We start from the raw sequence: 26,308 nt of genomic DNA on the forward strand, positions 1-26,308 counted from the left end.
GAATATATATTAAGATAAATTTGTGAAAGGTTGTGAAACTAGTTTGAAAAATTGTTGGAGATAATCTAACTAACTGAAATGCACTAATTTATTGTGTCAAACACTCTCTACTTTTTTATTCCACAAAATCCCCTATCGTCCAATCCGTTTCGCGCGTGTATTTCACACAACAAATGGACTTAATTTTAGAAAGAACTTTGAGTTTCAAATGAATAAATTATGTTAGTCTTACGTAAATTATCACGAGTTAAGGAAAACTTGCACTAATTACTAAGGGAATTTCGTGCAAAGAAAAATAAAATAGAGGAAGAATTTTCCCATCTTACCCCATCTCCCATCCTGACCATCGGTTCGGTTAGAACCGGAACTGGAACCGGAACCGAACCGGGGTCAACGGTTTTAGAACCGAACCGAAACCGAAAAAACCGGTTCGTTCCGGTTCCTCATTTTTGGAACCGGGAACCGACACGGTTCTAACCGTTTGAACTGGTTTTTTTAAAAAGGAAAAAAAAAAAGAAATATTAATTTCTCTCTCTCTCTCTCTCTCTCTCTCTCTCTCTCTCTCTCTATATATATATATATATATATATATATATATATATATATGTATGTATATATATATATCTATATATATCTGTATGTTTATATATTTATATATATATCTATCTGTATGTATATCTCTCTCTCTCTCTCTCTCTCTCTCTCTATATATATATATATATATATATATATATATATATATATATATATATATATATATATATATATATATATATATATATTTAAGTATTAAGAAAAAAATTTAAATATACTTTCCACTTTAAAAAAAAACTATTTTTAAAAGTTTTTTCTTTTAAGTTTTTTAAAGTATTTTTTTTTAAAAATACTTTAAAAAATTATTATCAAAAGAAATTCCTGGTTTAATATCTTTCATCTTCTATTTATTCTAAAACTCGCAATTACATCGCGAGCCCTCAATGGATCAAGCAGCGCGTGCGCCAACTCATTCAACTGCGGCAGCACAATCACTGGAATCGGATATCCTTTCCGTGGGTTCGACGACCCCCCACACTGCAGCCACCCAAACTTTGTCCTCACGTGCAATTACCAGAAAAACAACATAACCAACATCGAAATCATGGGCGTGGAGTACCGTGTCCTGGAAATAGCACAATCCACACAGACAATGACTATTGCCAGGGAGGATATAATGGAGGAAGCCTGCCCCACGGAAATGAAGAACACAACTTTGGACTACTCGATCTTTGACTTTGCCGCTGTTTACCTGAATGTCACGTTTTTGTACGGATGCCCGCCACATGGTGGCGGTAATTTGGTCAAGGATTCTAATTCCTCTGTTCCTTGTGGGAATAATGGCGAAGAGGTATATATTACGCCTGGAAATCAACCCCGTGGATTATGTAGAGATAGTGTGATAGTTCCAGCGCCTGTGCCTCCTGAAGGAGCAACACAACTTCCGAATATAACGGAATTGGATCGGATTATGCGGCAGGGTTTTCTGGTGAGGTGGAAGATTGGCAGCCAGATGTGCAGTAATTGTACAGCGTCCAAGGGGCGGTGTGGGTATAATAATGCGACGAATAAGACAGCTTGCTATTGCATTGATTCCGATACGCCGTATATTTCTAATACTTGCCCATTGTCTGATGGGACCTCACCTCCCTTGCCTAAAGGCAATGATACTTCACCAGCTATACTAATTATCCTGGGTACGTATGTATACTATTCTTTTTAACTTCCTGGGTACATTTAACTATTACATTGTCACAACTGCAATATTCAATATCTTTTCCTATTTTTAGAGTAATAGAATAATCTAGCCCTAGAATGTTTTCTAGGTTTTTTTTAATTAGTAAATAAGACTCAAGATCTTAGTGATTATTTGAGCATGCAATTCGCGTTTTAATTATGACTGCTAGATTCCAATGGGGTGTTGGATGTGTCTGATTATGTGTAAATCAACGGTTCAAATCTGCTCAATGTAAATAACCAAATGTAGCATCTAAATTCCCGATTCCAATATTAGATCGAGGCAAATCAAGAGATCATTATGATTATTCTATCATGGGTAAATTACGAACACCCCCATGAGGTTATGCCAAGTTACAGAAACACCCATCTAGTTTGTATAATTACATTTACCCCTTATGACTTCAATAATAAAACAATCTATTAAATTTCAAAAATATTCCTTTGAATATTCAAATTTTGCGTTTCTACTATCGGAAGTCTAATTGCTAATTGTAATAAGGATTGTTCTCCTAGGGGGTAAATTGTAATTTTTTAGATAGTATAAATTAAATATTGCCAATTTCTAAATGGTGCACTGTTATTTATTATTTTTCTAATTTTGACATTCAATTTCGTTTCCATTAAAAGGGTCATCTTATATAACTTTAAACAACAAGATTTATACGTATGAGTCCAATTTTTAGATCTTACAGAATTTGAACTATCATTAGTAGTTTTACAAATAAAAAAGAGATTTTGTAATTTAGGCATGCCTTAAACTCAATGGAGATTTTAAACTTTTTGAAGTAGATGTAACTAGTGAGAAGTTACAGCTGCACAAGTTTCATTTGAAACTAAGGTAAAGGAGTTTGATCCGTCACAGTAATTTGACAATGTAGCTGCTTATATAACTTGTCTCCTATACCATACCCTGTCTATTTGCAGGTACTGTACTTAGTGTAACTACCTTAACTATGTTGGCCATTATCATAGTATTCTGCTACCTTAGAAGACGACGTTCACTCGGAAGCCAAAAGGTAAGCAACAAAGATATGGAAAAGTTTGAACTCCAGCATGGATCACTAGCTCTAAAGCGATACAAATATTCCGAGATCAAGAAAATGACCAAATCCTTCAATGAGAAGCTTGGTCGAGGAGGATATGGTAGTGTCTACAAAGGTGTATTACCCGATGGATCCCTTGTTGCTGTCAAGGTTTTGGTCGAGACCGATAGCAATGGAGAAGAATTCATAAATGAAGTTGCTAGCATTAGCAGAACCTCCCATGTCAATATTGTCAATCTTTTGGGGTTTTGTAATACTCGAAACAAGAGAGCTATAGTCTATGAATTTATGCCCAACAAATCATTGGACAAGTTCTTGATCAATAGTAATGGATCAGTTGATAGTACAAATTGTCCCTTGGATTTGGACAAATTGTACAAGATTGCAATTGGAGTTGCCAAAGGTTTGGAATATCTGCACACCGGGTGCAATACTAGTATTGTTCATTTCGACATTAAGCCTCAGAACATTCTTTTAGACGAGGACTTCTATCCCAAGATATCCGATTTTGGGCTTGCTAAACTGTTCAAGAAGAAGCAAAGTATAATATCAATGCTTGGAGCAAGAGGCACAATCGGGTACATCGCTCCAGAAATATTCTCCAGGAATTTCGGAAGAGCTTCTCATAAATCTGATGTGTATAGCTATGGAATGATGGTTCTTGAAATGGCTGGAGCGAGAAAATTTGACGAAATCGAGACAACTGATCAAATGAGTGATAACTATTTTCCTGACAAAATGTACGAGCTAGTGATACTCGATGCTAATATGAAATTAGGTGATCTCGTGATCAAAGAGGAAGAAGAAACATCAAGGAAAATGTTTTTGATTGGATTTTGGTGTATTCAGACATCACCATTGGATAGGCCATCGATGTCTAAGGTTATCGAGATGTTAGAAGGAAGTCTTAAATCCATACAAATTCCACCAAAGCCGTTCCTCTTTTCTCCTACTGTATCAGACAATGGAATTTTGTCTTCGTTATCAACATACGACGGGGAGGGACTTTCAACGAATGTTCCTATATAGATATCCAATTCAATGTGTTGTTTAGAGAACGTCACATATTAATACCATGTTCGAGTTTAAATGTATGTATGAGGAGAATTAAATAATACCATCTTCCACTGATATCATGATATGGTTGGAAAGCCTTCTATGTCTAGTTCCCAATGCTTCAAACGGTGCATCATTTGGAACTTTCTAGAAGAAGCAATATATTTTTCGTCCAAGTGTAGCAGACCCAATGGAGATTAATTAGTTTGAATGCATCATTTTTTTTTCTGCATCTTAACACATTCTAGCAAGTAGTATTTGAAAAGTCTTCTAAATATTTCTAGCGTCATTTATTAGTTTGAATTTTCTCCTAATTTTTTTTTTAATTTTGATGGATGTTCCAAACTCTTTAAATAACTGAGTTGTAAATTTATATTTTGAATGTATCAGACTTATTAGGAATGAATATATATTAAGATAAAATTCTGAAAGGCCGTGAAACTAGTTTGAAAAACGGTTGGAGATAATCTAACTAACTGAAATGCACTAAGTCATTGTGTAAAACACTCTATTTTTTGTATTCCACGAAATCCCCTATCGTCCAATCCGTTTCGCGCGTATATTTCACTCAACAACTGGACTTAGTTTTAGAAACAACTTTGACTTTCAAATGAATAAATTATGTTAGTCATACGTAAATCTTCATGTGTTAAGGAAAACTTGCACGATACCGTGTTCTATAAAATAACAACATTAATTACTAATGGAATTTCGTAGTTCGTACATGCGAAGAAAAATAACATTGGAGAAGAATTTTCCCACCTTACCCCCTCTCCCATCCCTTCTTTATACCTAGTCCACGGACTGTACGGTCACACTGATTATTTATATCGGGTAACTGTGATAGATCTACACATACCCGCACACACACCTACGTGTATTTGTGCTCAGTAGGTAGTTATTTAACCTCATCTACAATTAGAAGACTCCCTATCTAAATAACTTGGTGTAACATCTAACTTCCCGTCAGATGGATAATTACACTTAAGAAAGTTTCTCCAACTCTATTATGTCAACAAGAATACCAGATTTTTTTTTCTTTTGTTTATTTATATGTCGCTTTCTTGAGTAATTTGTCAACTTCAATGATCGATCAATTAACCAGTTAAAAACTATATTGCATGATGTATCTTCGTGATAAAGGTTCCCCTCAAACGTACCATGTAGTTAGTTACACCCTTAATCTTCTGTACAACCAACCAACTGTACATTGTTTCTTCGCACATTATTTTTTTCCAAAACATGAATACTAACAAAAGAAGTTTCTGGTTTTATTTCCTCCATCTTCTATTCATCCTAAAACTCGCAATTATATCACAAGCCCTCAACGGAACAAATAGCACCGACGGTGAACTATACCGGACATGCGGCAAAACGTTCAACTGCGGCAACACCATCATCGGAATCGGGTACCCTTTCCGGGGATTTTACGATCCATCATACTGTGGAAACCCCAGTTTTGTCCTCACGTGCGATTACCAGAAAAACAACATAACCAACATCAACATCACGAGTGTGAAGTACCGTGTCCTGGAAATAGAACAAACCACTCAGACTATTAAGGAAATAGCAGGAAATCAAGTTGATAGCAAGGATTGAGTCAATCAACAATCTGTGATTGAATCAATTCTCACCAAGTTTGGAAAGCATATTTTCATGATTAAAGATTTGCTGAAAATCTGCTATTGTAATAGAATATATCCATATTTACACTTCCTTGTAATTGTATATAAGATTCGTATCATCTCTCACTATGATCATCAATGAAAGAACATTTCTACAATAACTTTTCTATCATGGTATGAGAGCCTAATAAGTGACCACTGTCCTTTCATTTTTTTTCCGATCCAAAGGAATATGGCTTCACCAACCTCTACCTCAATTAACCCAGTTGGCATTCATAGCCTTGTTACAATTAAACTTACAAAAGATAATTATCTTTTATGGAAGACACAAATCGTCCCATACCTCCGTGGCCAACGTTTATTTGGTTTCGTCGATGGCACAACAATCAGTCCTCCACCCACTATTCCCAATCCCGCAGCCACTTCATCTGCCACTGCCCCTCACACAATTCCCAACCCTCAGTACAATACATGGTTTGATCAAGACCAAATTGTCCTGAGCACTTTAGTTTCCTCTATCTCTGAAGGCATATTGGCCCAAATGGTAGGCATCTCTACTGCTAGAGAAGTTTGGGTTGCACTCGAAAAAATGTTTGCTTCGCACTCTTCAGCACGACTCATTCAAACTCGGCAACTTTTGGCTTGTACAAAGAAAGGTAACTTGTCCATTTCCGATTATTTTCAAAAGATGAAGTCTTACTCAGACAACCTGGCTGCCATTGGCCAGCCTCTCCAAAGTCATGAGTTCACTGCCTATCTCCTAGGAGGTCTTGATTCTTCGTATGATGCTATTGTCACTTCAATTTCCACTCAGATTGATAAAATGTCGTCTGAAGAGATGTTTAACCATCTTCTCGCCTTTGAAATACGGATCGAACAACAACAATCTTCTATCGACACAATCGTCGGCTCGGTTAATGTGGCTACGCGTAATGACAGCCGCTCCCGTGGTGTAAAATCCCAATCACAACAACGACCATCACAATACTATTCCAACAATTTCAACTACAGAGCACGGGGTCGTGGCAATCGTGGCAGAGGAGGCTCAACACAGCACTCGTTCACTTCGAGACCCTCTTGTCAAGTGTGTGGAAAGAATGGTCATACGGCAATTCAATGCCACTACCGTTTTGATCATGCTTATCAAGGTGGTCCTCCTAATATGGCAGCATACCTCACAACACCATCCTCCAAAGTGGATACTAATTGGTACCCCGATACCGGCTCCACCAACCACCTCACAAATGACTTCAACAATCTCTCGGTGAACTCTGAGCCTTACTTTGGAAACGATCAGATTCATGTTGGCGACGGGGCAGGTTTACCTATCACAGATATTGGCTGTGCCACTCTCTATACTCCAACCAAATCTTTCCGTTTAAATCAATTATTGCATGTGCCACAAATTTAAAAAAAATTAATTTCTGTGAGTCAATTTACTCGTGATAATAATGTATTTCTTGAGTTTCACTCCAAATTTTTTTTGGTGAAGGACGAGGCAACGAGGAAACTTCTTCTGCACGGCAAAACTAAAGACGGGTTATACTCATTTCCTCCAACTCTACCTTCCACCAGATCCCGTCAAACTTTTTTAACTCAGCGTGTTCCTCTTGATGTGTGGCACCGTCGTCTGGGTCATCCCTCTTACCAAATTGTCCGCCATCTAATTTCTCAATTTTCTCTACCCGTTTCGTCCAATAAAATCGCAGGTGTGTGTTCTGCCTGCCAACAAGGAAAAAGTCACCGTCTTCCATTTTTAATTCTCAGTCATTTCAAACTCACCTCTTGAGTTAATTTTTTCTGATGTTTGGGACCATCTCCTCTTTTATCTACTCATGGAAATAAATATTATCTCTTTTGTTAACCATTACAGCAAGTTTACATGGGTATATCCTGTTCCAACCAAATCAAATACCCTTCAAATATTTCTTTCTTTCCAGAAACTTGTGGAACGCCAATTTAATTGCAAAATAAAATGTGTACAAACCGATTGGGGAGGGGAGTATCGAAATCTTCACAAATATTTTTCTCAAATTGGTATCCAACATCGGATTACCTGTCCCCATACATCTCAACAAAATGGCTCCGTTGAACGCAAACACCAACACGTAGTTGAAACCGGCCTGTCACTTTTTTCTCAAAGTAATGTTCCTCGCGATTTTTGGGATGACGCCTTTCTTATGGCTACATATCTCATTAATCGTCTGCCTACAGCCCCTCTTGGAATCTCACCTTTTGAAAAACTCTGTAAACGTACACCTGATTATTCAACTTTAAAAAATTTTGGTTGTACGTGTTTCCCTTATCTCCGCCCTTTTAACCGCCACAAATTTCACTAGGCCAAAACAGCTCACTGGCGACGTTTTTTTTGGCGACGATTTAGATATAGTCGCAAGCTTGCGACGAATTATATTAAAAAACGTCGCCAATTGTCGAAAAACAAGATTTCGGTGGAAATCTCGCGACGAAAATATTAATCGTCGCAAATTGGCGACTATATTTCTAAAAACGTCGCAAATGTCCTCTCTTAGCGACGTATTTATATAAACGACGCACGAATTTTTTTTTTGCAATTTATTTTTTTACCTTCGCGACGAATATGACGTATACGTCGCTAGTGCAATTATCAAAAAAAAATATTTTATTGGATTTGCGACGAATTTGGAAAAACGTAGCGTACCAAAGTGGAATTATTAAATAAAGTTTATTCTTCGCGACGAAAGTGTACTAAACGTCGCTAGTAAAAAAATTTGTTTAAAAAATTATAATTATTATTTGCGACTATAGTGTATTAATCGTCGCCAAAATAATTATTGGAAAAAAAATTGTTTTTATCTAGCGACGTTTCCTTAGGAAACGTCGCTAGGCTATTTTTAATTTTGTTGTGTGCGACGAAAGCGGTGAAAATCGTCGCTAAGAGATTCGTTAAAGTTGAGTTCGCTACGATTTGTTATAAATCGTCGCAAAGATTTTAATTAGAGTACAGACCCTAATTCGATTTCCCCAATTTTCTCTAACCAGTTTCTTTCTCTCTTTCACTCTCTCCGTCGGCGCCTCCCCCTCCGTCTGCCATCTGCCGGTGCCACTCCCTCCGCCGGCGCCTTCCTCTCCGCCGGCGCCTCCACCTCCACGTCCGCCGCCGCCGTCGGCCCCCCCTTCGTCTTGCTCGTCCGCCGTCCGCCGCAACTCTCTGCCCAGCTCTCCGCCCAACATCCGGCGAGCTCTATACGGCGGCGCCGCCACCTCCCTTCTCCCTACGGCCTCGTTGATCTGTAGCTAGCCTTACTTTCCTCGTCTCTACCTAACCCTCAATCAACAACCACAAAAAGGTAACTTTGTTGCCCTAATTTTTTTTCATTTGATTTAAAATTCTAATAAAATTGATTTCAAGCAAATATCAGATTGATGAAATTAGGGCACTCGATAGGCAAATATCAGATTGATGATATTAAAAAAAAAATTGTTTGAGGATTATGATACAGTGAGAAATATAGAATAATTGTTATTGTTCATAGTCCAAATCAACCAAATGCAAGGATTCGCGAAAGAAAGTCTCGACAGACCACCATTGGGGTCGAACAAGTATCAATAGTTGGTCCCACAATCATGTAAGTAATTTGATCTATAAGTTTAATTTATTTAAGTTTAAAATAGATACTTACTTTATAATATTTTAGTATAGTTTAAAAAATTGGGCAAAAATCCTACGGTGTTTGATACGTATAAGAAAGCATATATGGGCATTGATGTACTGAGGGAAACCGGGCCAACTATTAGTGAGGAAGGAGATACAGAAGAACCGTATAATGGGATAGCAACTCCTGAACAACTTCGCATTTCGGTAAGTGTAATGCAATTTTAGTCTTCAATTGGTTGTATGTTAATTATTTATGTTTATTGTTGTCGCATGTTTATCATATTTAATTATTTGATATGTTAAATTAGTACGTAGTTGAGATATGTGGATATGAATATTTGTTTTAAATAATGTTAAGTTGTTGTATACATGGATGGTTTTTTTGGGGATGTTCATTTATTAGTTGTTATGCTGTCGAAATTTTTGCTAAACAAGTGTATTTAATCATTTTCAGGCTGATTTGGAACGAGTGTACGATGAGACAATTCGTGATGGAAGTGACGAAAGCACGGCCAACTCAATTGCGATAGAAAAAGTGCTCGGAAAAAGCAAAGGGCTTGGAATTAAGATTGCAACCACCACAAAGAGTTCAAAGTCGAGATTTTCTTCAATTCCGCCGGAAGTGCAAATGGAAATGAATTCAATGAAAGAGCAAATGCAACTTAAAGATGAAAAAATGGAAAGATTGGAAGCGGAATTGAAAGAAACCCGAGAAATTGTGAACACCTTAGTCGGTCGTTTTGGACTACAAGCCTCGACATCGACTCCTTCCAATGATGGTGGAGTATAAAAAGGGATGAATTTTGTTTGGTTTTTGAATTAAAGTTTGAAACACTACATTATATGCTTTTAAGTTTTTATGTACTTTTTTAATTTATGTTTTGTGCTACCTTGACACGATCTTAATCCGTATCAATGGTTTTAATATTTTCGATATAAGTGTATTTTTTTTTTGTACAACTGCAAAATACAGGTTGAATTTCTTAATTGGAAAAATAAATAAACCAGAAATTATATTAAAAAAAAAACAAAACCTAGCGACGAATAAATAAAACAAATCGTCGCAAATAAATCGTGGGACTTGCGACGAAAACAGTTATCAGTCGCAAACTTTTTCGCAAACGTAGCGACGAAACCGTCACAAAACGTCGCTTAATATAGCGACGAAAAACCTAATTCGTCGCAAAGGGTTGCGACTTATTATTTGTTCGTCGCAACTGGTAAGCGACGAAAGTATAGGATCCGTCGCGAATATAAAAAAAACATTTTTTTCCAGAAAATACGAATTTTGCGACGATTTATGCGATTCGTCGCCAAACGTTGCGTCGAAATATCTTTTCGTCGCAGACCTTGCGACGGGTCGTTTGGCGACGTTTTTTGTAGGATTTGGCGACGAAACAAATTCGTCGCAAAACGTAAAAAATCGTCGCCAAATGCACATTTTCGTCGCCAAATTTCGTCGCCAGTCGACCATTTTGGCCTAGTGTTTGATTTTCGATCGAAAAGGTGCGTATTCTTAGGTTTTAGTAACTCACATCGCGGGTTCAAGTGTCTTGATACAACTATCGGCAAAATATTTGTATCTCGACATGTTGTTTTTTACGAAACTTCATTTCCATTTGCGAACTCACAAAACAATACTTCTCCACAACAACGAACCAGTCCCACGGTCAACCTCCCATTCCCTCTCGTTCAGCATGCCAATTCTCATCCACCTCACACTATAACTCCAACCCCCCCCAGCTCATTCATCATCTGTCTCACCATCTCCCCAAGTCCCGCCCGACGAACATTCAAATCCATCTATACCAGCCACACATCTATCAAATGAAGTCCCGTCTTTAGCAGATGCCGTCGAAGCAACTCCCGATCCTCCCACTCATCAAATGAGAACTCGTTCTAAAAATAATATTGTGAAACCCAAGGCATTTAGTGATGGCACCGTCCGCTACCCAATGCCACAATCTTTCCTCGTTACAAACAACATTCCTGCTTCACCGTCTTGTTATTCTGAAGCTTATAAACATGGTGAATGGCGGGCAGCCATGGATGAGGAATTTACAGCTCTAATGAAAAATGGTACATGGTCTTTAGTTCCAGCAAAACCGGGAATAAATATAGTCGGCTCAAAATGGATTTTCAAGTCCAAATACAAGTCAGATGGTTCCTTGGAACGACGGAAAGCTCGGTTAGTAGCAAAAGGTTATCATCAACAACAAGGCATTGATTTCGATGATACTTTTAGTCCTGTCGTCAAACCGACAACAATTCGCCTGGTGTTAAGTTATGTTGTCTCTCAACGGTGGCCAATTCATCAGATAGACATCCAAAATGCATTTCTCCATGAGAATTTATCTGAAGAGGTTTATATGCATCAACCCCTTGGCTATGTGCATCCTAATTTCCCCAATCATATATATCGGCTCCACAAAGCACTATATGGATTGAAGCAAGCTCCACGGGCTTGGTATCAACGGCTGCAAGAGCACCTGTTATCTCTTGGCTTCGTTATTTGCACATCGGATGCATCTCTATATGGCGGAAAGGTTTGACTACTTTGTTTGTGTTGGTCTATGTAGATGATATTTTAATTACTGGTTCAGGTGCACAAGCTATTTCACACCTTATCTCAGATCTCAAGATTGAATTTGTTGTGAAAGACTTGGGAAGCTTAAATTTCTTTCTTGGTGTTGAAGCTCACCATGTTAAAGAAGGACTTTTTCTTTCACAAAGCCAATATATCTACAATTTGCTTCGCCGTACAAAAATGCTTGAAGCAAAACCAGTCTCATCACCAATGTCTTCTACGCATAAATTATCACTCTTCTCCGGCGCCCCGTATGAAGATCCTTCAAATTACAGGAGCGTTGTTGGTGGATTACAATACCTTTCATTGACGCGTCCTGATATTTCCTTTGCGGTGAACAAGGTTTGTCAATTTATGCACAGGCCTACGGAGGAATTCTTTGCTTAATTTGGATGTGTATTCTATATCACATGTGATAAGAGATAGTCATTTATGCCCCAATACGTTTATCGAAGAATCAGAAAGATAAAGGAATTTGGAACTGCTAACGAAAAACGGATTTTACGATACTTGAAGCTCACTATACACTATGGTCTTCTTATCCGGCCTAGCTCTTCCACTCAATTATCAATTTACTCCGATGCTGATTGGGCAGGATGTCCAAATGATCGAAAGTCCACCTCCGGTTTTTGCATTTATTTTGGGGATAATCTAATCTCTTGGAGTTCGAAAAAACAACCAACGGTGGCTCGATCAAGTACCAAAGCTGAGTACAGGGCAGTTGCATATGCCACAGCCGAATCCCTTTGGCTCCAGTCACTAATGCGTGAGCTCGGCATTTCTCTTTCCCGAAAACCAATTCTCTGGTGCGATAATATTGGAGCCACCTATCTTACTGCAAATCTGGTTTTCCATGCACGTACGAAACATGTGGAAATAGATTATCACTTTGTTCGTGAAAAAGTGCAGCAAAAGACACTAGATATTCGATTTATTTCGAGCAAGGAAAAACTTGCTGATGGGCTGACGAAGGCTTTGGTGTCAACCAGATTCAGTCATCTCCGATCCAAGCTCAACGTTTGTCATTCCACGATGAGCTTGAAGGGGCGTATTAAGGAAATAGCAGGAAATCAAGTTGATAGCAAGGATTGAGTCAATCAACAAGCTGTGATTGAATCAATTCTCACCAAGTTTGGAAAGCATATTTTCATGATTAAAGATTTGCTGAAAATCTGCTATTGTAATAGAATATATCCATATTTACACTTCCTTGTAATTGTATATAAGATTCGTATCATCTCTGACTATGATCATCAATGAAAGAACATTTCTACAATAACTTTTCTATCACAGACAATGACTATTTCCAGGGAGGACGTAATGGAGGAAGCTTGCCCAACGGAAATGAAGAACACAACCTTGGATTACTCGACCTTTGACTTTGCTACTGATTACTCGAATATCACTTTCTTGTACGGGTGCCCACCTGGCTGGAATTTCAAGGATTCCGTGCCTGTTTCTTGTGGGAATAATAATGGCGATGATGCGTTTCTTTTGCCTGGAATTTATGGCCCCGGAAAGTGTAACCACAGTGTGGTGGTTCCGTTTCCTTTACCGGGTAATGGAGAAACTCGATTACCGAATGGAACGGGATTGGTTCAGATTCTCCGACAGGGTTTTGAGATAAAGTGGAAGATAGATAGCAAAAACTGCAGTGATTGTACTTTGTCCGAGGGGCGGTGTGGGTATGATTTTGCCAAGAATCAGACAACTTGCTATTGCCCTGCCCCACCGTATGCTTCTTATACTTGCGATACTGGGGGCCCAATTGTGAAAACATCACCACATTGGATCCCACCTGTTACCAAAACACCTGCAGTTTCCCTTGGTACGTATATATACTATAGCGTTCTATTTTTTTTTTTTTTTTTTTAAATTGAATTATTTGTTTCCCCACTAGATAAACTGCAATAAAAATCATTTCATAATTTAAATTACTGGAAAAATCTGGCCCTCTTGAATGTTTTCTAAGGATGTCAAGACTCAACATCCGTACCAGCTAGCAAGTGAATCTTGGTGAAAATTTGAGCATGCAATTCGCGTTTTTAGTTTATATATATAGCTGCGAGATTCCAATATTAAATTGTCTAGGAAAAATATGAGTCTCAAATAAAAGATGATTCCAGGTATACACGCGTAATCGTTTTGAAATTTTGCGACCCCGTTAGATGTTAGGATCATTAGTGTTGTACGTAGGTTGAAAATTGGATGATCATATGGGAATCAACATTTTGAGATAAATTTCAATTTTTTTGAAGTGAAAAATTAATTCCAATATTGCCTGTGTCCCAAAACAAAGAATTATTTTTTTTTTGAAAATTGGAATGAAAAAAATGCTTCCAAATTTGTAGAGTAAGAGGAGGTAATAGTAAGAAATTTCAGAAGCTAAGGGGATGTTTGGTTATGTTTTTAATGGGATTTTCTAGTTTTCAAAATTTCTGATGGAAAAAGTAGATTATTGGTTTTTGTGTAGAAAATGAGAATATGTTTGGATGAAAAAGTGTTTTTAGTTTTTGTGTAGAAAATGAGAATATGTTTGGATGAAAAGGTATTTTTAGTTTTATATAGGTTTAGAAATGAGAATATGTTTGGTTGTGTTGTGTTTTCTTTACGAAAGTACGTGCAAAAGTATAATATAATAATGATAGTGGGTATCATAATAATAATAATAATAATAATAATAATAATAATAATAATAATAATAATAATAATAATAATAATAATAATAATAATAATAATAATAATAATAATAATAATAATAATAATAATAATAATAATAATAATAATAATAATAATAATAATAATAATAATAATAATAATAATAATAATATTATTATTATTATTATTATTATTATTATTATTATTATTATTATTATTATTATTATTATTATTATTATTATTATTATTATTCTTATTATTATTATTATTATTATTATTATTATTATTATTATTATTATTATTATTATTATTGTTATTATTATTATTATTGTTATTATTATTATTATTATTATTATTATTATCATTATTATTATTATTATTATTATTATTATTATTATTATTATTATTATTATTATTATTATTATTATTATTATTATTATTATTATTATTATTATTATTATTATTATTATTATTATTATTATTATTATTATTATTATTATTATTATTATTATTATTATTATTATTATTATGATTATTATTATGATTATTATTATGATTATTATGATTATTATTATTATTATTATTATTATTATTATTATTATTATTATTATTATTATTATTAATATTATTATTATTATTATTATTAATATTATTATTATTATTAATAATATCAATATTATTATTATTGTTGAGATGGGAGAAAAAATGGAGGAGAGAGAAATAGGTTTGTAGGTATTATTATAGGTTTGAAAAGTGGGAAAAGTATGAATAGTGTATTTCTATTGGAAATTATTTTAGAAAATGTAGGAATTTCTAAGTGAAAAGTCTCAAACAAACATAATCCCAGTTTTATGTATAGTATAAAACTGGAAATTCACTTTGGAAATAGAAACAAACATGCCCTAAGTTTCATTTGAAATTAAATGTGTTATCTTACAAAAATTAAAGTTTAGAGGTATCACTTGGAATTTTGATCCCTTCATAGATATTTGATAATGAATCTGGTATAGCTTTATCTCCAACTTTGTCTATATGTCCAGCTCTAGGTGTTGTACTTGGTGTAATTGGTTCAATTATGCTAGCCATTATCGTAGTACTCTGCTACGTTCGAAGACGACGTTCACCAGGAATCTCTAACAAAGAAAGCAACAAATATATAGAAAAGTTTCTATTTCAGAATGGATCACTATCTTTAAAGAGATATAAATATTCCGAAATCAAGAAAATAACCAAATCCTTCAGCGAAATGCTTGGTAAAGGAGGATATGCAGGGGCGGACCCAGGGGTGTTTTCTTGGGGGGGCGAAAATATAGGGGTAAATTAAGAGAGAATTTTTTTTTTGTTTTTAGGGACTAAAATGTACAAAATTAAAAGTTTGGGGGGGCGAAAGTGTATAAACTAATACATAAATACCAAAAAAAAAAAGAAAAAAAAAAAAAAAAACAGCTTAAAAAAAAATCTTGGGGGGGCGGGGGCCACCCAGCCTTAGGCGTCGGTACGCCCCTGAGGATATGGTAGTGTCTACAAAGGCGTATTACCCGATGGCTCCTTCGTTGCTGTCAAGGTTTTGATCAAGACAGATAGTAACGGAGAGGAATTCATTAATAAAGTTGCTAGCATTAGCAAAACCTCCCATGTCAATATTGTCAATCTCTTGGGATTTTGTCATGGTCGAAATAAGAAGAGAGCTTTAGTCTACGAGTTTATGCCTAATAAATCTTTAGACAAGTTCATCAACAACAATAATTGTTTGGATTTGGACAAACTGTACGAGATTGCAGTTGGAGTAGCCAAAGGCCTGCAGTATCTCCACACCGGTTGCAACACTAAGATTGTTCATTTCGACATTAAACTTCAAAATATTCTTTTAGACGAAGACTTCTGTCCGAAAATCTCTGATTTTGGACTTGCTAAACTATGCAAGAAGAAGCAAAGTGTAGTTTCGCTATTCGGGACATGTGGTACCATCGGGTATATCGCTCCAGAAATATTCTCCTGAAATTTTGGAACAGCTTCTGATAAATCTGATGTCTATAGTTACGGAATGATGATTCTTGAAATGGCTGGAGCAAGAAAATTTGACGAAATTGAGAAAACTGGTAAGTCGAGTGAGAATTACTTTCCGGATAAAATCTACGAGCATGTCATACTTGATGCTACCGTGAAGTTAAACGATCTGGTGATCAAAGCTGATGAAAAAACAACAACAAGGAAAATGTTTTTGATCGGATTTTGGTGCATTCAGACAAGTCCATTGGATAGGCCATCAATGACTAAGGTTGTTGAAATGTTAGAAGGAAGTCTACAATCCATACAAATTCCACCAAAGCCATTCCTATTTTCCCCTACGCTATCTGGCAACGGAATTTCGTCGTCGTTATCATCATATGTTGGATTGGAACATTCTGTTGATGACCCGATCTATATAGATATATAATCCAATGTGGTTGTGTCAGGTAAATCAAACATTCAACACTATGTTGGAGTTTATATGTGTATACGTGTACTCTTTTTCATGATATTTTCTACGCAAATCATGTAACTCTTGGTATTGGAATAAATTTTTTACTTAACAAAAATTGGAGTTTTTCCAGAAATGCTAATTCCGGAAAGATGATATTAAATTGTTTGCAATTGTTATATTCTATAATTGAGTTCATGTTATGTAGAAGTTGTATTGAGTAAAATAATTTTCGAATGGTATCTCATCAGTCATATATATTAACTTCTGATATTCAAACTCTTCAAATAAATTTATGTAAATATTCCGGAAGAGTTAGAGGATGATATGATTGAATATCCTTGTTGTCTAGTCTCCAACGCTTCAAATAGAGCATCATTTGGAGTTTTCTAGAAGAAGTTATATAGTTTTCGACCAATGGAAATCAAATTTGAACTCATATTTCCTTCTAAATATACTAATAGTATTTGGGAAATCTTCTAAATATTTCTAGAGTCATTTATTATTTTGAATTGTCTTCTAAAATTTATAAGTTGGAGGAATATTCCAGTTACTCTTTAAATAACGAGTTGCAAATTTGTAACAGTCGAAATTCACGAGTGTATTCACACAACGTCACGACTTGATTTTAGATGAGATTCAAATTTTCAATGATCGAATTGGAGAAAGTTTTTCCAACTCTTTTTCTTTAGTTTTTTGTCCCTTTCTCGAGATCGTTTGTCAACTTCCATGATTGATCAGTTAGCAAAGTAAACCAATATTCTAAGCATTATATTCTTCATCAAGATTCTCCTCTACGATACCGACCAAACGAACTACTTTATTTCTCCTCCTCAGCTCATGTTTTTCTTTTTTTTTTCACTTCAGAAAATGAATACCAAAAGAAATATTCCCTGGTTCTCATTCCTCCATCTCGTATTCTTGATTATAATCCAATCGCCTTATATATCAAGTACAATCTCCGACGACCAATATTACCAAACATGCGGTAAAACATTCAACTGCGGTGAAACTATCGCCGGAATCGGATACCCTTGTAACAATAAATTCTTATCTGCGATTTAGACAAACAAGAAAAACTTGCACAAAGATAATTTTATTGAATTAAAAATAAATATTGCGGGTTACAAACTCTAATTTAATCCTCTGATTATTCTCTCAAGAACAATATGTGTTTGACTTTGAATTTCGGAGACGGGTCGTTGACTTGATCTTCTCCGGATTTGATTTGGATTTGAATAACGTCTTCCGAGGGTCTTGCGACTTGAATCTCGGATCGAACGCTGAACTTTGACGGATTTTGACTTGAAGATCTTAGAGTTCTTGATGGATTTGGCCCTTCAATCTTCCTTCGATCTTGATTTGATGTTAATAACGTTAATTCGAGGGTTTAGCACCGTAATCTCGAATTAAACGCTTTAACGCCTTGATTTGATGAAGAACACCTTCGATTTGATGAACTCCTTCGATTTGATGAAGAACGCCTTGAATTTGATGAAGAACGACTTGAATATTGTAGAAAGAATTTTCTCCTACAGTTTTTCTTCTTCTTTGAGTTGTGCTTTGAATTGTGTAGAGAGGATCCCTATTTATAGTGGTAGAATAAGAGTCCTACTTAAAGTCTACTTGATGACGTGGCGCGATTTGATTGGCTCTCTTTAAATTGATATTTATCTCTTATAACTTGGAAGAGAAGAAATAATCTTATTGGCCAATAATTATTTGATAATTATCTCCATAACTTATTTTGTAAGATAAATTATAATTTAATTCAGACACAATTTAATTGGCTAATTTAATTAACCAATTAATTAATTTTATGCGTCCACAAATGCCCTCTCGAGGCTTGTTCACGGACAATGCATCTTGGAGTGAATGAGTCTCGATAATTGCTCAACTTCAATTGCAGCTTGATCTAGCAAAGCGCATATATCTTTAAAATCATGACTGAACTTAGAGAGATTCTAAGTTGCCTACGTACCCTATAAAGGGATCAAGTCATAACGTAGTTCAAAATATATCCTTTTGAGGGATGTCGTGCACAGTTTATACTCATGTGGACAAGGAGAAACATTTGCAGTTTAAGCTCGTGCTGAAGGAGCATTTGATTTGAATTTGTAGATAGTTTATGCTCGTATCAAGGAGCCTTGACTTGATTTCGATATATAGATAGTTTATGCTCGTATCGAGGAGCCTTGACTTGATTTGGATATATAGATAGTTTATGCTCGTATCGAGGAGCCTTGACTTGATTTGGATATGTAGATAGTTTATGCTCGTATCAAGGAGCCTTGACTTGATTTGGATATGTAGATAGTTTATGCTCGTATCAAGGAGCCTTGATTTGACTTGGATATGTAGATAGTTTATGCTCGTATCAAGGAGCCTTGACTTGACTTGGATATATAGATAGTTTATGCTCGTATCAAGGAGCCTTGACTTGATTGGGATATATAGATAGTTTATGCTCGTGTCAAGGAGCCTTGATTTGATTTGGATATATAGATAGTTTATGCTCGTATCAAGGAGCTTTGATTTGATTTGAACTTATAGACATTTTAAACTCGTGTTAATGAGTATTTCACTTGATTTGGACATGTAGACCTTTTAAACTCGTGTCAAGGAGTACTTCATTTGGTTTGGACATGTAGACCTTTTAAACTCGTGTCAATGAGTGTTTCATTTGATTTGGACATGTAGACCTTTTAAACTCGTGTCAAGGAGTGTTTCACTTGATTTGGACTTGTAGACCTTTTATCGTGTCAAGGAGTGCTTCATTTGATTTGGACATGTAGACCTTTTAAACTCGTGTCAAGGAGTGTTTCACTTGATTTGGACTTGTAGACCTTTTAAACTCGTGTCAAGGAGTGCTTCATTTGATTTGACTTGTCATATTGCATAGGGTGTTGGTTCCTCAAAAGACTTGTCCCCATCCTCATGATCTTCTTGTTCTTCTTCAATATGTTCTTCATTGAGCTGGTACGGCTTTTGGAATGGTGGTTCTTCAATTTGATTTGCAAGTATGCTCAACTCCATATCATGTGCTCGAGTGGCCAACTCTTCAAAACTTTTAGGTTGAATTACTTGAAGGATATATCGGAGTCCCCATTGCATTCCTTGGATGCACAGTTCAATAGCTGATGTCTCAGACAGTCGATCCTTGCAATTAAGACTCAAATTTCTCCAACGGTTGATGTAGTCGATGACAGGTTCCTTCATCCACTGGCGGGAATTGGTGAGCTCAATCATGCTGACTGTTCTTCGAGTGCTGTAAAAGCGGTTGAGAAATTCTTCCTCTAAGTGCTTCCAACTATCGATGGAGTTTGCCCCCAAATCAATGTACCAATCAAACGCATTGTCTTTGAGCGATCGGACGAATTGCTTGACGAGGTGATCTCCGTACGTCCCGGCATCATTGCAAGTCTCGACGAAGTGTGCCACATGTTGCTTGGGGTTGCCTTTGCCGTCAAATTGTTGAAACTTTGGAGGTATATAGCCCATTGGCATCCTTAGATCATCAGTCCTTTGCGTGTATGGCTTGACATAGGTTGATGGAGACTCCGAGCTTCCTTCCAACTTGTCTTTGATGGTTCCACTGATCAGCGTTATCACTTGATCTACATGAATCATCCCTTCTGGAGAAACTTGAAGTTCTTGAGCTGGAGCCTTCTCGTTTTCAACTGGTTGTTGCTTTGTGGATGTCTCGACTTCGTCTTGAACTTCTATCTGATTCTCCACAGCTTGACTAGCATCGGTTTTGTCCATCTTGTTGATCAACTCGGCAATTTGAGAATCTCGTTGTTGAACATGCTTTGCGAGTCCCTCAATGGCCTTTGTCAAACTTGCAATTTGCTCCTCCATTGTTGTAGCGTTTGTTGTCATGATGGATGCCACCTCTGAGTAGCTTGATGTTGAACGAGGCATGGGCTGTGAAATCTCTCGTTTTGAACCTTCCACGTTTGCGCTTGTGTTGACAAGAGGTGGTAAGCCTTTCTGAATGGTTTGAGGCGTCGAGTTAGTCTCGGAGGATGCTTGCAGCTTCTTAGCCATACTCCTTGTACCTAAGCCCACACTTGATGAATCCGAAGTAGCAATCTTCATTGTGAACGTAGAGCAGTCACTGCAACACTTCGAGGATCTTCGAAAGAGAGAAAAGATGAGAGGTAGAGATGTCCCACCGGGCGTGCCAAAATTTGTAACAACAAATTCTTATCTGCGATTTAGACAAACAAGAAAAACTTGCACAAAGATAATTTTATTGAATTAAAAATAAATATTGCGGGTTACAAACTCTAATTTAATCCTCTGATTATTCTCTCAAGAACAATATGTGTTTGACTTTGAACTTCGAAGACGGGTCGTTGACTTGATCTTCTCCGGATTTGATTTGGATTTGAATAACGTCTTCCGAGAGTCTTGCGACTTGAATCTCGGATCGAACGCTGAACTTTGACGGATTTTGACTTGAAGATCTTGGAGTTCTTGATGGATTTGGCCCTTCAATCTTCCTTCGATCTTGATTTGATGTTAATAACGTTAATTCGAGGGTTTAGCACCGTAATCTCGAATTAAACGCTTTAACGCCTTGATTTGATGAAGAACACCTTCGATTTGATGAACTCCTTCGATTTGATGAAGAACGCCTTGAATTTGATGAAGAACGACTTGAATATTGTAGAAAGAATTTTCTCCTACAGTTTTTCTTCTTCTTTGAGTTGTGCTTTGAATTGTGTAGAGAGGATCCCTATTTATAGTGGTAGAATAAGAGTCCTACTTAAAGTCTACTTGATGACGTGGCGCGATTTGATTGGCTCTCTTTAAATTGATATTTATCTCTTATAACTTGAAAGAGAAGAAATAATCTTATTGGCCAATAATTATTTGATAATTATCTCCATAACTTATTTTGTAAGATAAATTATAATTTAATTCAGACACAATTTAATTGGCTAATTTAATTAACCAATTAATTAATTTTATGCGTCCACAACCCTTTCAGGAGATTTTTCGATCCACCATACTGTGGACATCCCAATTTAGCCCTCACCTGCGAATACGAGAAAAACAACATAACTGTTGAATGACCATCTCAACCAAAAGCTTAAGCTTTTAGTGAAATGTATCATTTAATATTAATATCTCCAATACGCCCCCTCAAGTGCAGGCGAATTACATTTGAAGCCTTGCACTTGAAATATTTTTAAATGGGTGGCTGTGGGATTCGAACTCAGGACCTTTCATTTGGCCTGGCTCTGATACCATGTTGAATGACCATCTCAACCAAAAGCTTAAGCTTTTAGTGAAATGTATCATTTAATATTAATATCTCCAATAATAACCACCATCGAAATCTTGGGAATGAAGTACCGTGTCCTGGAAATAGCACAAACCGCACAGACAATGACTATTGCCAGGGAGGATGTGATGGAGGAAACCTGCCCCGTGGAAATGAAAAACACTACCTTGGATTACTCCATCTTCAACTTTGCGACTGTTTACACGAATATCACGTTTTTGTACGGATGCCCACCTGGCAATTTTTTACGTAATGTTTTGCCTGTTTCTTGTGGCAATAATAATGGCGAGGGTGTGTATGTTTCCCCTGGAAATTCTGGCCCTGGAAACTGTAAGTATAGTGTGATTGTTCCGTTTCGTGGCGATGGAAACAGCCAATTTCGCAACGAAACGGAAATAGGTCGGATACTCCGACAGGGTTTTCAGATAAGGTGGAAGATTGGTAGTCAAACCTGTAGTAATTGTACGGCGTCCAAAGGGCGGTGTGGGTATGATCTTGCGAAGAATCAGACCGCTTGTTATGTTTCTGATACTTGCCCCTTGTCTGAAATTATAATTAGCGGGACCCCACCTCCCTTGCCCAACAGCAATGACACCTCCTCACCTCCTAAGATACCAATATTACCCCTGGCCGTGGGTACGTATACTAGTTCTTTTTACTTCCTTATAATTTAATTATTAATTTATCCACCAGATAAACTGCAGTCAGTTATTTTTTGTTTTTTAAAAATTTCCTGAGGTTTTTTAAGTGATCAAGAATCAAATGTTATCTTGGTGAAATTTGAGCATGCAATTTGCGTTTTATGACTGCGACTTTCCAATATTAATAAATAAGTATAAGGCGTATCAATTATAAGGGTTTTGATTGATAATTTGTGCCCGATGGCTTATTCGATGACTCTTAATTAACAAACAAACAATATATATATATATATATATATATATATATATATATATATATATATATATTATTGTAACTATATAGTGATGGACAATTTCTCACACTAAAATGAAAGACGACTTTAATTTAGTGGATTTGACTTGAACATGAACTTCTTTCTTTCTTTTATTTATTTATTTCCTTTTTTATAGAAGACTCGAACATGATGACTAGACATGTTTTCAAGAGATGCCGAACTTTAAAATCAATATGGGTACATTGCATTAAGTTGATCTCATGTGTTAAAAGGAAATTTGCACCAAACCCTCCTATGTTTATTTTATTATGTAAAAATCCCTCATGTTTTATTTTTTCCTAAATCCAAATTGTCATTAATAATTCATGTTGTTAATTAATTATAAGAGGTTATTGTCATGCAAAACAAAATTAACAAAAGAGGATTTGGTAAGCGCATGTTTTCTATAATGTAAGTTGCAAGGACGGGCTGGCACAAAATTTGAAATGGTGCCCCTAAACAATACGGGGTTCGGACCAGGGGTGGCTCCCGCCCCGGCAGAAAAAAATGGTCATTATTTTAATACTTTTTTATTTTAAATTATTAATTGTCTACTAATTCTACCCTACCCCAAAAAAATAAAATTTAGCCCCCCACTACCGGTGGGCTCAGGGTTCAGAGTTCAGCCATTGGGGTAGCGATCCTGATTTTTTTGGCATATTATATTAATTGATTAAAATATTAGATAATATTAGCCTGATTATAATTTATTTTTTTCGAATAAAATAGACATTCGAGAAGTATGTGATAATAAATCTAATTTGAGAAATATATTCATAATATGTATGTTGGATCCATTAATGAAATAATTCAAATAAATGGGTGTTTTCATATTTAACTGCAGTTAATTACTAGTTATTTAAATTTTAGTTTTGAGAACAATGATCACCATGTAAAACTTATGTATAATCTCACATTAGATTTCATGCAATAGTATTTTAGGTATATATATAATTAATAAAATACTTTTTTATTATGAAAAAATAAATTTAAAACGTATATCTATTGTTTATCTAAACTTATAAAATAATTTGTATACATAAAAGATATCCGAAAAAAAAATATTGGGGCTCCTTACAAAAGTAGGCTGTTTGCTTGGCCTCTAGTTGTCCCCATCCCAGGTCCAACACTGAATAAGTAGAGTTTAGGCAAATTAAGTTCATTTATTTATAAAAAACTCGAGGTTCTTTTTTTTTTTTTTTTTTTTTTTTAAATTATGTTGAGCTTGGAGAGGAGGAGAGTGAGATGTGAAATAAATGTGGTAGGATTGAGGTGGGAGATCAAGGCTAATAGCTCGAGGGAAAGACCACAAACACGAGTTAGGAAAAGTGTGACGCTATTCGCCTATTCCTAGCATAAAATTTTTGTTGCTCAACTCATAAATTACATAATTGGATTAGTTTAAAAACTTGAGGAAAAGGTATATAGCTCTTTCCGGGGTCGGGGTCGCACAAGTTTCATTGGAAGCATGTTATCTTAGCCAGAGGAGGCTCTGATCTTAACTAAGCTATGGAGATAACATTGCATTGGATCCTTTATAGTAATTTGACAACTTATGTGGTATATATAACTTGTCAAATGTTTGCTGTCTATATAATGTATCAGGTTTTGTACTTGGTGTAACTGCCTTAACTATATCGGTCATAGTCATAGTCGTCTGTTACCGTAAAAAACGACGTTCACCAGGAGACCAAGATATAGAAAAGTTTCTACTAAAGCATGGATCACTCTCTCTAAAGAGATACAAATACTCCGAAATCAAGAATATTACCAAATCTTTCAGTGATAAGCTTGGTCGAGGAGGCTATGGTAGCGTCTACAAAGGTGTGTTACCCGATGGATCCCTTGTTGCTGTCAAGATTTTGATCGAAGCCGGTACAAATGGAGAAGAATTCATCAATGAAGTTGCTAGCATCAGTAGAACTTCCCATGTCAATATTGTTAATCTCTTGGGATTTTGTTATGATCGAAACAAGAGAGCTCTAGTCTATGAATTTATGTCCAACAAATCTTTAGACAAGTTCATCAACAATAATAATTGCCTGGATTTGGACAAATTGTACGAGATTGCGGTTGGAGTTGCCAAAGGACTACAATATCTCCACACAGGATGCAACACTAAGATTGTTCATTTTGATATTAAGCCTCAAAACATTCTTTTAGACGAGGAATTCTCTCCAAAGATATCTGATTTTGGGCTTGCTAAACTCTGCAAGAAGAAACAGAGTATATTTTCAGTAACCGGGACACGAGGCACAATCGGGTATATTGCTCCAGAAATATTCTCAAGAAATTTTGGAGGAGCTTCTCATAAATCTGATGTCTATAGCTACGGAATGATGATTCTTGAAATGGCTGGAGCGAGAAAATTCGACGAAATCATGACAACTCAATCCAGTGAGAATTACTTTCCGGATAAAATGTACGAGCAGGTAATACTTGATGTTACAACGAAATTAGATGATCTTGGGATCGAAGATGACGATGAAGTAGCAAGGAAAATGTTTTTGATCGGATTTTGGTGCATTCAGACATCTCCATCGGATAGGCCATCGATGTCTAAGGTTGTCGAGATGTTAGAAGGAAGTCTTAAATCCATACAAATTCCACCAAAGCCATTCCTCTTTTCTCCTACAATACCGGGGAACGGAATTTCATCGTCGTTATCAACATATGTTGGGCCGGAACATTCAGTTAATAGCCCTTTGTAGATATAATGAGAATTCAATGTGTTGTTTTGAGAAAATCACATATTCATGGCTACTGTGTTGGGGTTTATATATATGTAGGAGAAGAAATCAACAATACTTTGTTCCATTAATATCATGATATTTTCAACGCAAATCATGTATGTCGTGGAAAATATTCAATGATATGCCGTGATCCAGGGTAATATAGTCAATAAAGGCCTCGATATAGAATGGTGAGGAGATCGTCACACTGATTGGATTGAGTAAGATTACAAAATCGTTAGAGGTGGATATTGGAATGGTATTTTTATTTCCCGCCGATTTTCGTCTGAAAATTGCTCGCTTTAGAATAACATATTTGATTCTGAATTCCGAAAATTCAGATTATCGATTTTCCAAAATTTTGTAAATCGGAATTGGTGTATATATGATGAGCCTCAGATTTTCGATCCATTTTTAATTTCCGAAATTATTTCCTGAAGTTTCGATTATTTTCCAATAATTATATTTGTAATATAAAATGTTGA

At 36.0% G+C, this 26,308-nt stretch overlaps 5 protein-coding genes and 1 pseudogene across 5 annotated transcripts; 5 read left to right on the top strand and 1 right to left on the bottom strand.

The window, feature by feature from the left end:
* Nucleotides 1-1,074: 1,074 nt before the first annotated feature.
* On the top strand, nt 1,075-1,828 carry LOC105961282 (LEAF RUST 10 DISEASE-RESISTANCE LOCUS RECEPTOR-LIKE PROTEIN KINASE-like 2.7). The gene is made up of 2 exons (XM_012985518.2): nt 1,075-1,730; nt 1,824-1,828. Exons 1-2 carry the CDS (start codon nt 1,139-1,141, stop codon nt 1,826-1,828), a joined length of 597 nt encoding a protein of 198 aa, XP_012840972.2. The 5' UTR covers nt 1,075-1,138.
* A 976-nt stretch (nt 1,829-2,804) lies between these two features.
* Nucleotides 2,805-3,845, top strand: LOC105961311 (LEAF RUST 10 DISEASE-RESISTANCE LOCUS RECEPTOR-LIKE PROTEIN KINASE-like 2.3). Its single transcript, XM_012985545.2, has one exon. It carries the CDS (start codon nt 2,805-2,807, stop codon nt 3,843-3,845), a length of 1,041 nt encoding a protein of 346 aa, XP_012840999.2.
* Nucleotides 3,846-9,016: 5,171 nt separating this feature from the next.
* Nucleotides 9,017-9,950, top strand: LOC148766210 (uncharacterized). Its single transcript, XM_088826491.1, has 3 exons — nt 9,017-9,105; nt 9,180-9,338; nt 9,589-9,950. The coding sequence occupies exons 2-3, from the start codon at nt 9,234-9,236 to the stop codon at nt 9,922-9,924; spliced, it is 441 nt and encodes a 146-aa protein (XP_088682617.1). The 5' UTR covers nt 9,017-9,105; nt 9,180-9,233; the 3' UTR covers nt 9,925-9,950.
* A 2,992-nt stretch (nt 9,951-12,942) lies between these two features.
* LOC148766211 (LEAF RUST 10 DISEASE-RESISTANCE LOCUS RECEPTOR-LIKE PROTEIN KINASE-like 2.4) lies at nt 12,943-25,802 on the top strand. Its single transcript, XM_088826815.1, has 5 exons — nt 12,943-13,491; nt 17,627-17,870; nt 21,830-21,906; nt 22,175-22,772; nt 24,697-25,802. The coding sequence occupies exons 1-5, from the start codon at nt 13,018-13,020 to the stop codon at nt 25,800-25,802; spliced, it is 2,499 nt and encodes an 832-aa protein (XP_088682941.1). The 5' UTR covers nt 12,943-13,017.
* On the top strand, nt 15,448-16,972 carry LOC148766212 (PR5-like receptor kinase; annotated as a pseudogene).
* LOC148766213 (uncharacterized) lies at nt 19,667-21,019 on the bottom strand. Its single transcript, XM_088826489.1, has one exon. It carries the CDS (start codon nt 20,939-20,941, stop codon nt 19,730-19,732), a length of 1,212 nt encoding a protein of 403 aa, XP_088682615.1. The 5' UTR covers nt 20,942-21,019; the 3' UTR covers nt 19,667-19,729.
* Nucleotides 25,803-26,308: the final 506 nt, after the last annotated feature.

Source organism: Erythranthe guttata, chromosome 12 (assembly GCF_056151865.1).
Source record: "Erythranthe guttata isolate IM_541 chromosome 12, IM_541, whole genome shotgun sequence".
NCBI lineage: Eukaryota > Viridiplantae > Streptophyta > Magnoliopsida > Lamiales > Phrymaceae > Erythranthe > Erythranthe guttata.

Excerpts from the sequence above, each read along its gene's own strand:
- LOC105961282 (XM_012985518.2), top strand. The coding sequence starts at position 1,139 with ATGGGCGTGGAGTACCGTGTCCTGGAAATAGCACAATCCACACAGACA.
- LOC105961311 (XM_012985545.2), top strand. The coding sequence starts at position 2,805 with ATGGAAAAGTTTGAACTCCAGCATGGATCACTAGCTCTAAAGCGATAC.
- LOC148766210 (XM_088826491.1), top strand. The coding sequence starts at position 9,234 with ATGGGCATTGATGTACTGAGGGAAACCGGGCCAACTATTAGTGAGGAA. Across the intron at positions 9,339-9,588 it reads CTGAACAACTTCGCATTTCG|GCTGATTTGGAACGAGTGTA; the intron begins GTAAGTGTAATG and ends AATCATTTTCAG.
- LOC148766211 (XM_088826815.1), top strand. The coding sequence starts at position 13,018 with ATGACTATTTCCAGGGAGGACGTAATGGAGGAAGCTTGCCCAACGGAA. Across the intron at positions 21,907-22,174 it reads CCTGCGAATACGAGAAAAAC|ATAACCACCATCGAAATCTT; the intron begins AACATAACTGTT and ends ATATCTCCAATA. Across the intron at positions 22,773-24,696 it reads AATATTACCCCTGGCCGTGG|GTTTTGTACTTGGTGTAACT; the intron begins GTACGTATACTA and ends ATAATGTATCAG.
- LOC148766213 (XM_088826489.1), bottom strand. The coding sequence starts at position 20,941 with ATGAAGATTGCTACTTCGGATTCATCAAGTGTGGGCTTAGGTACAAGG.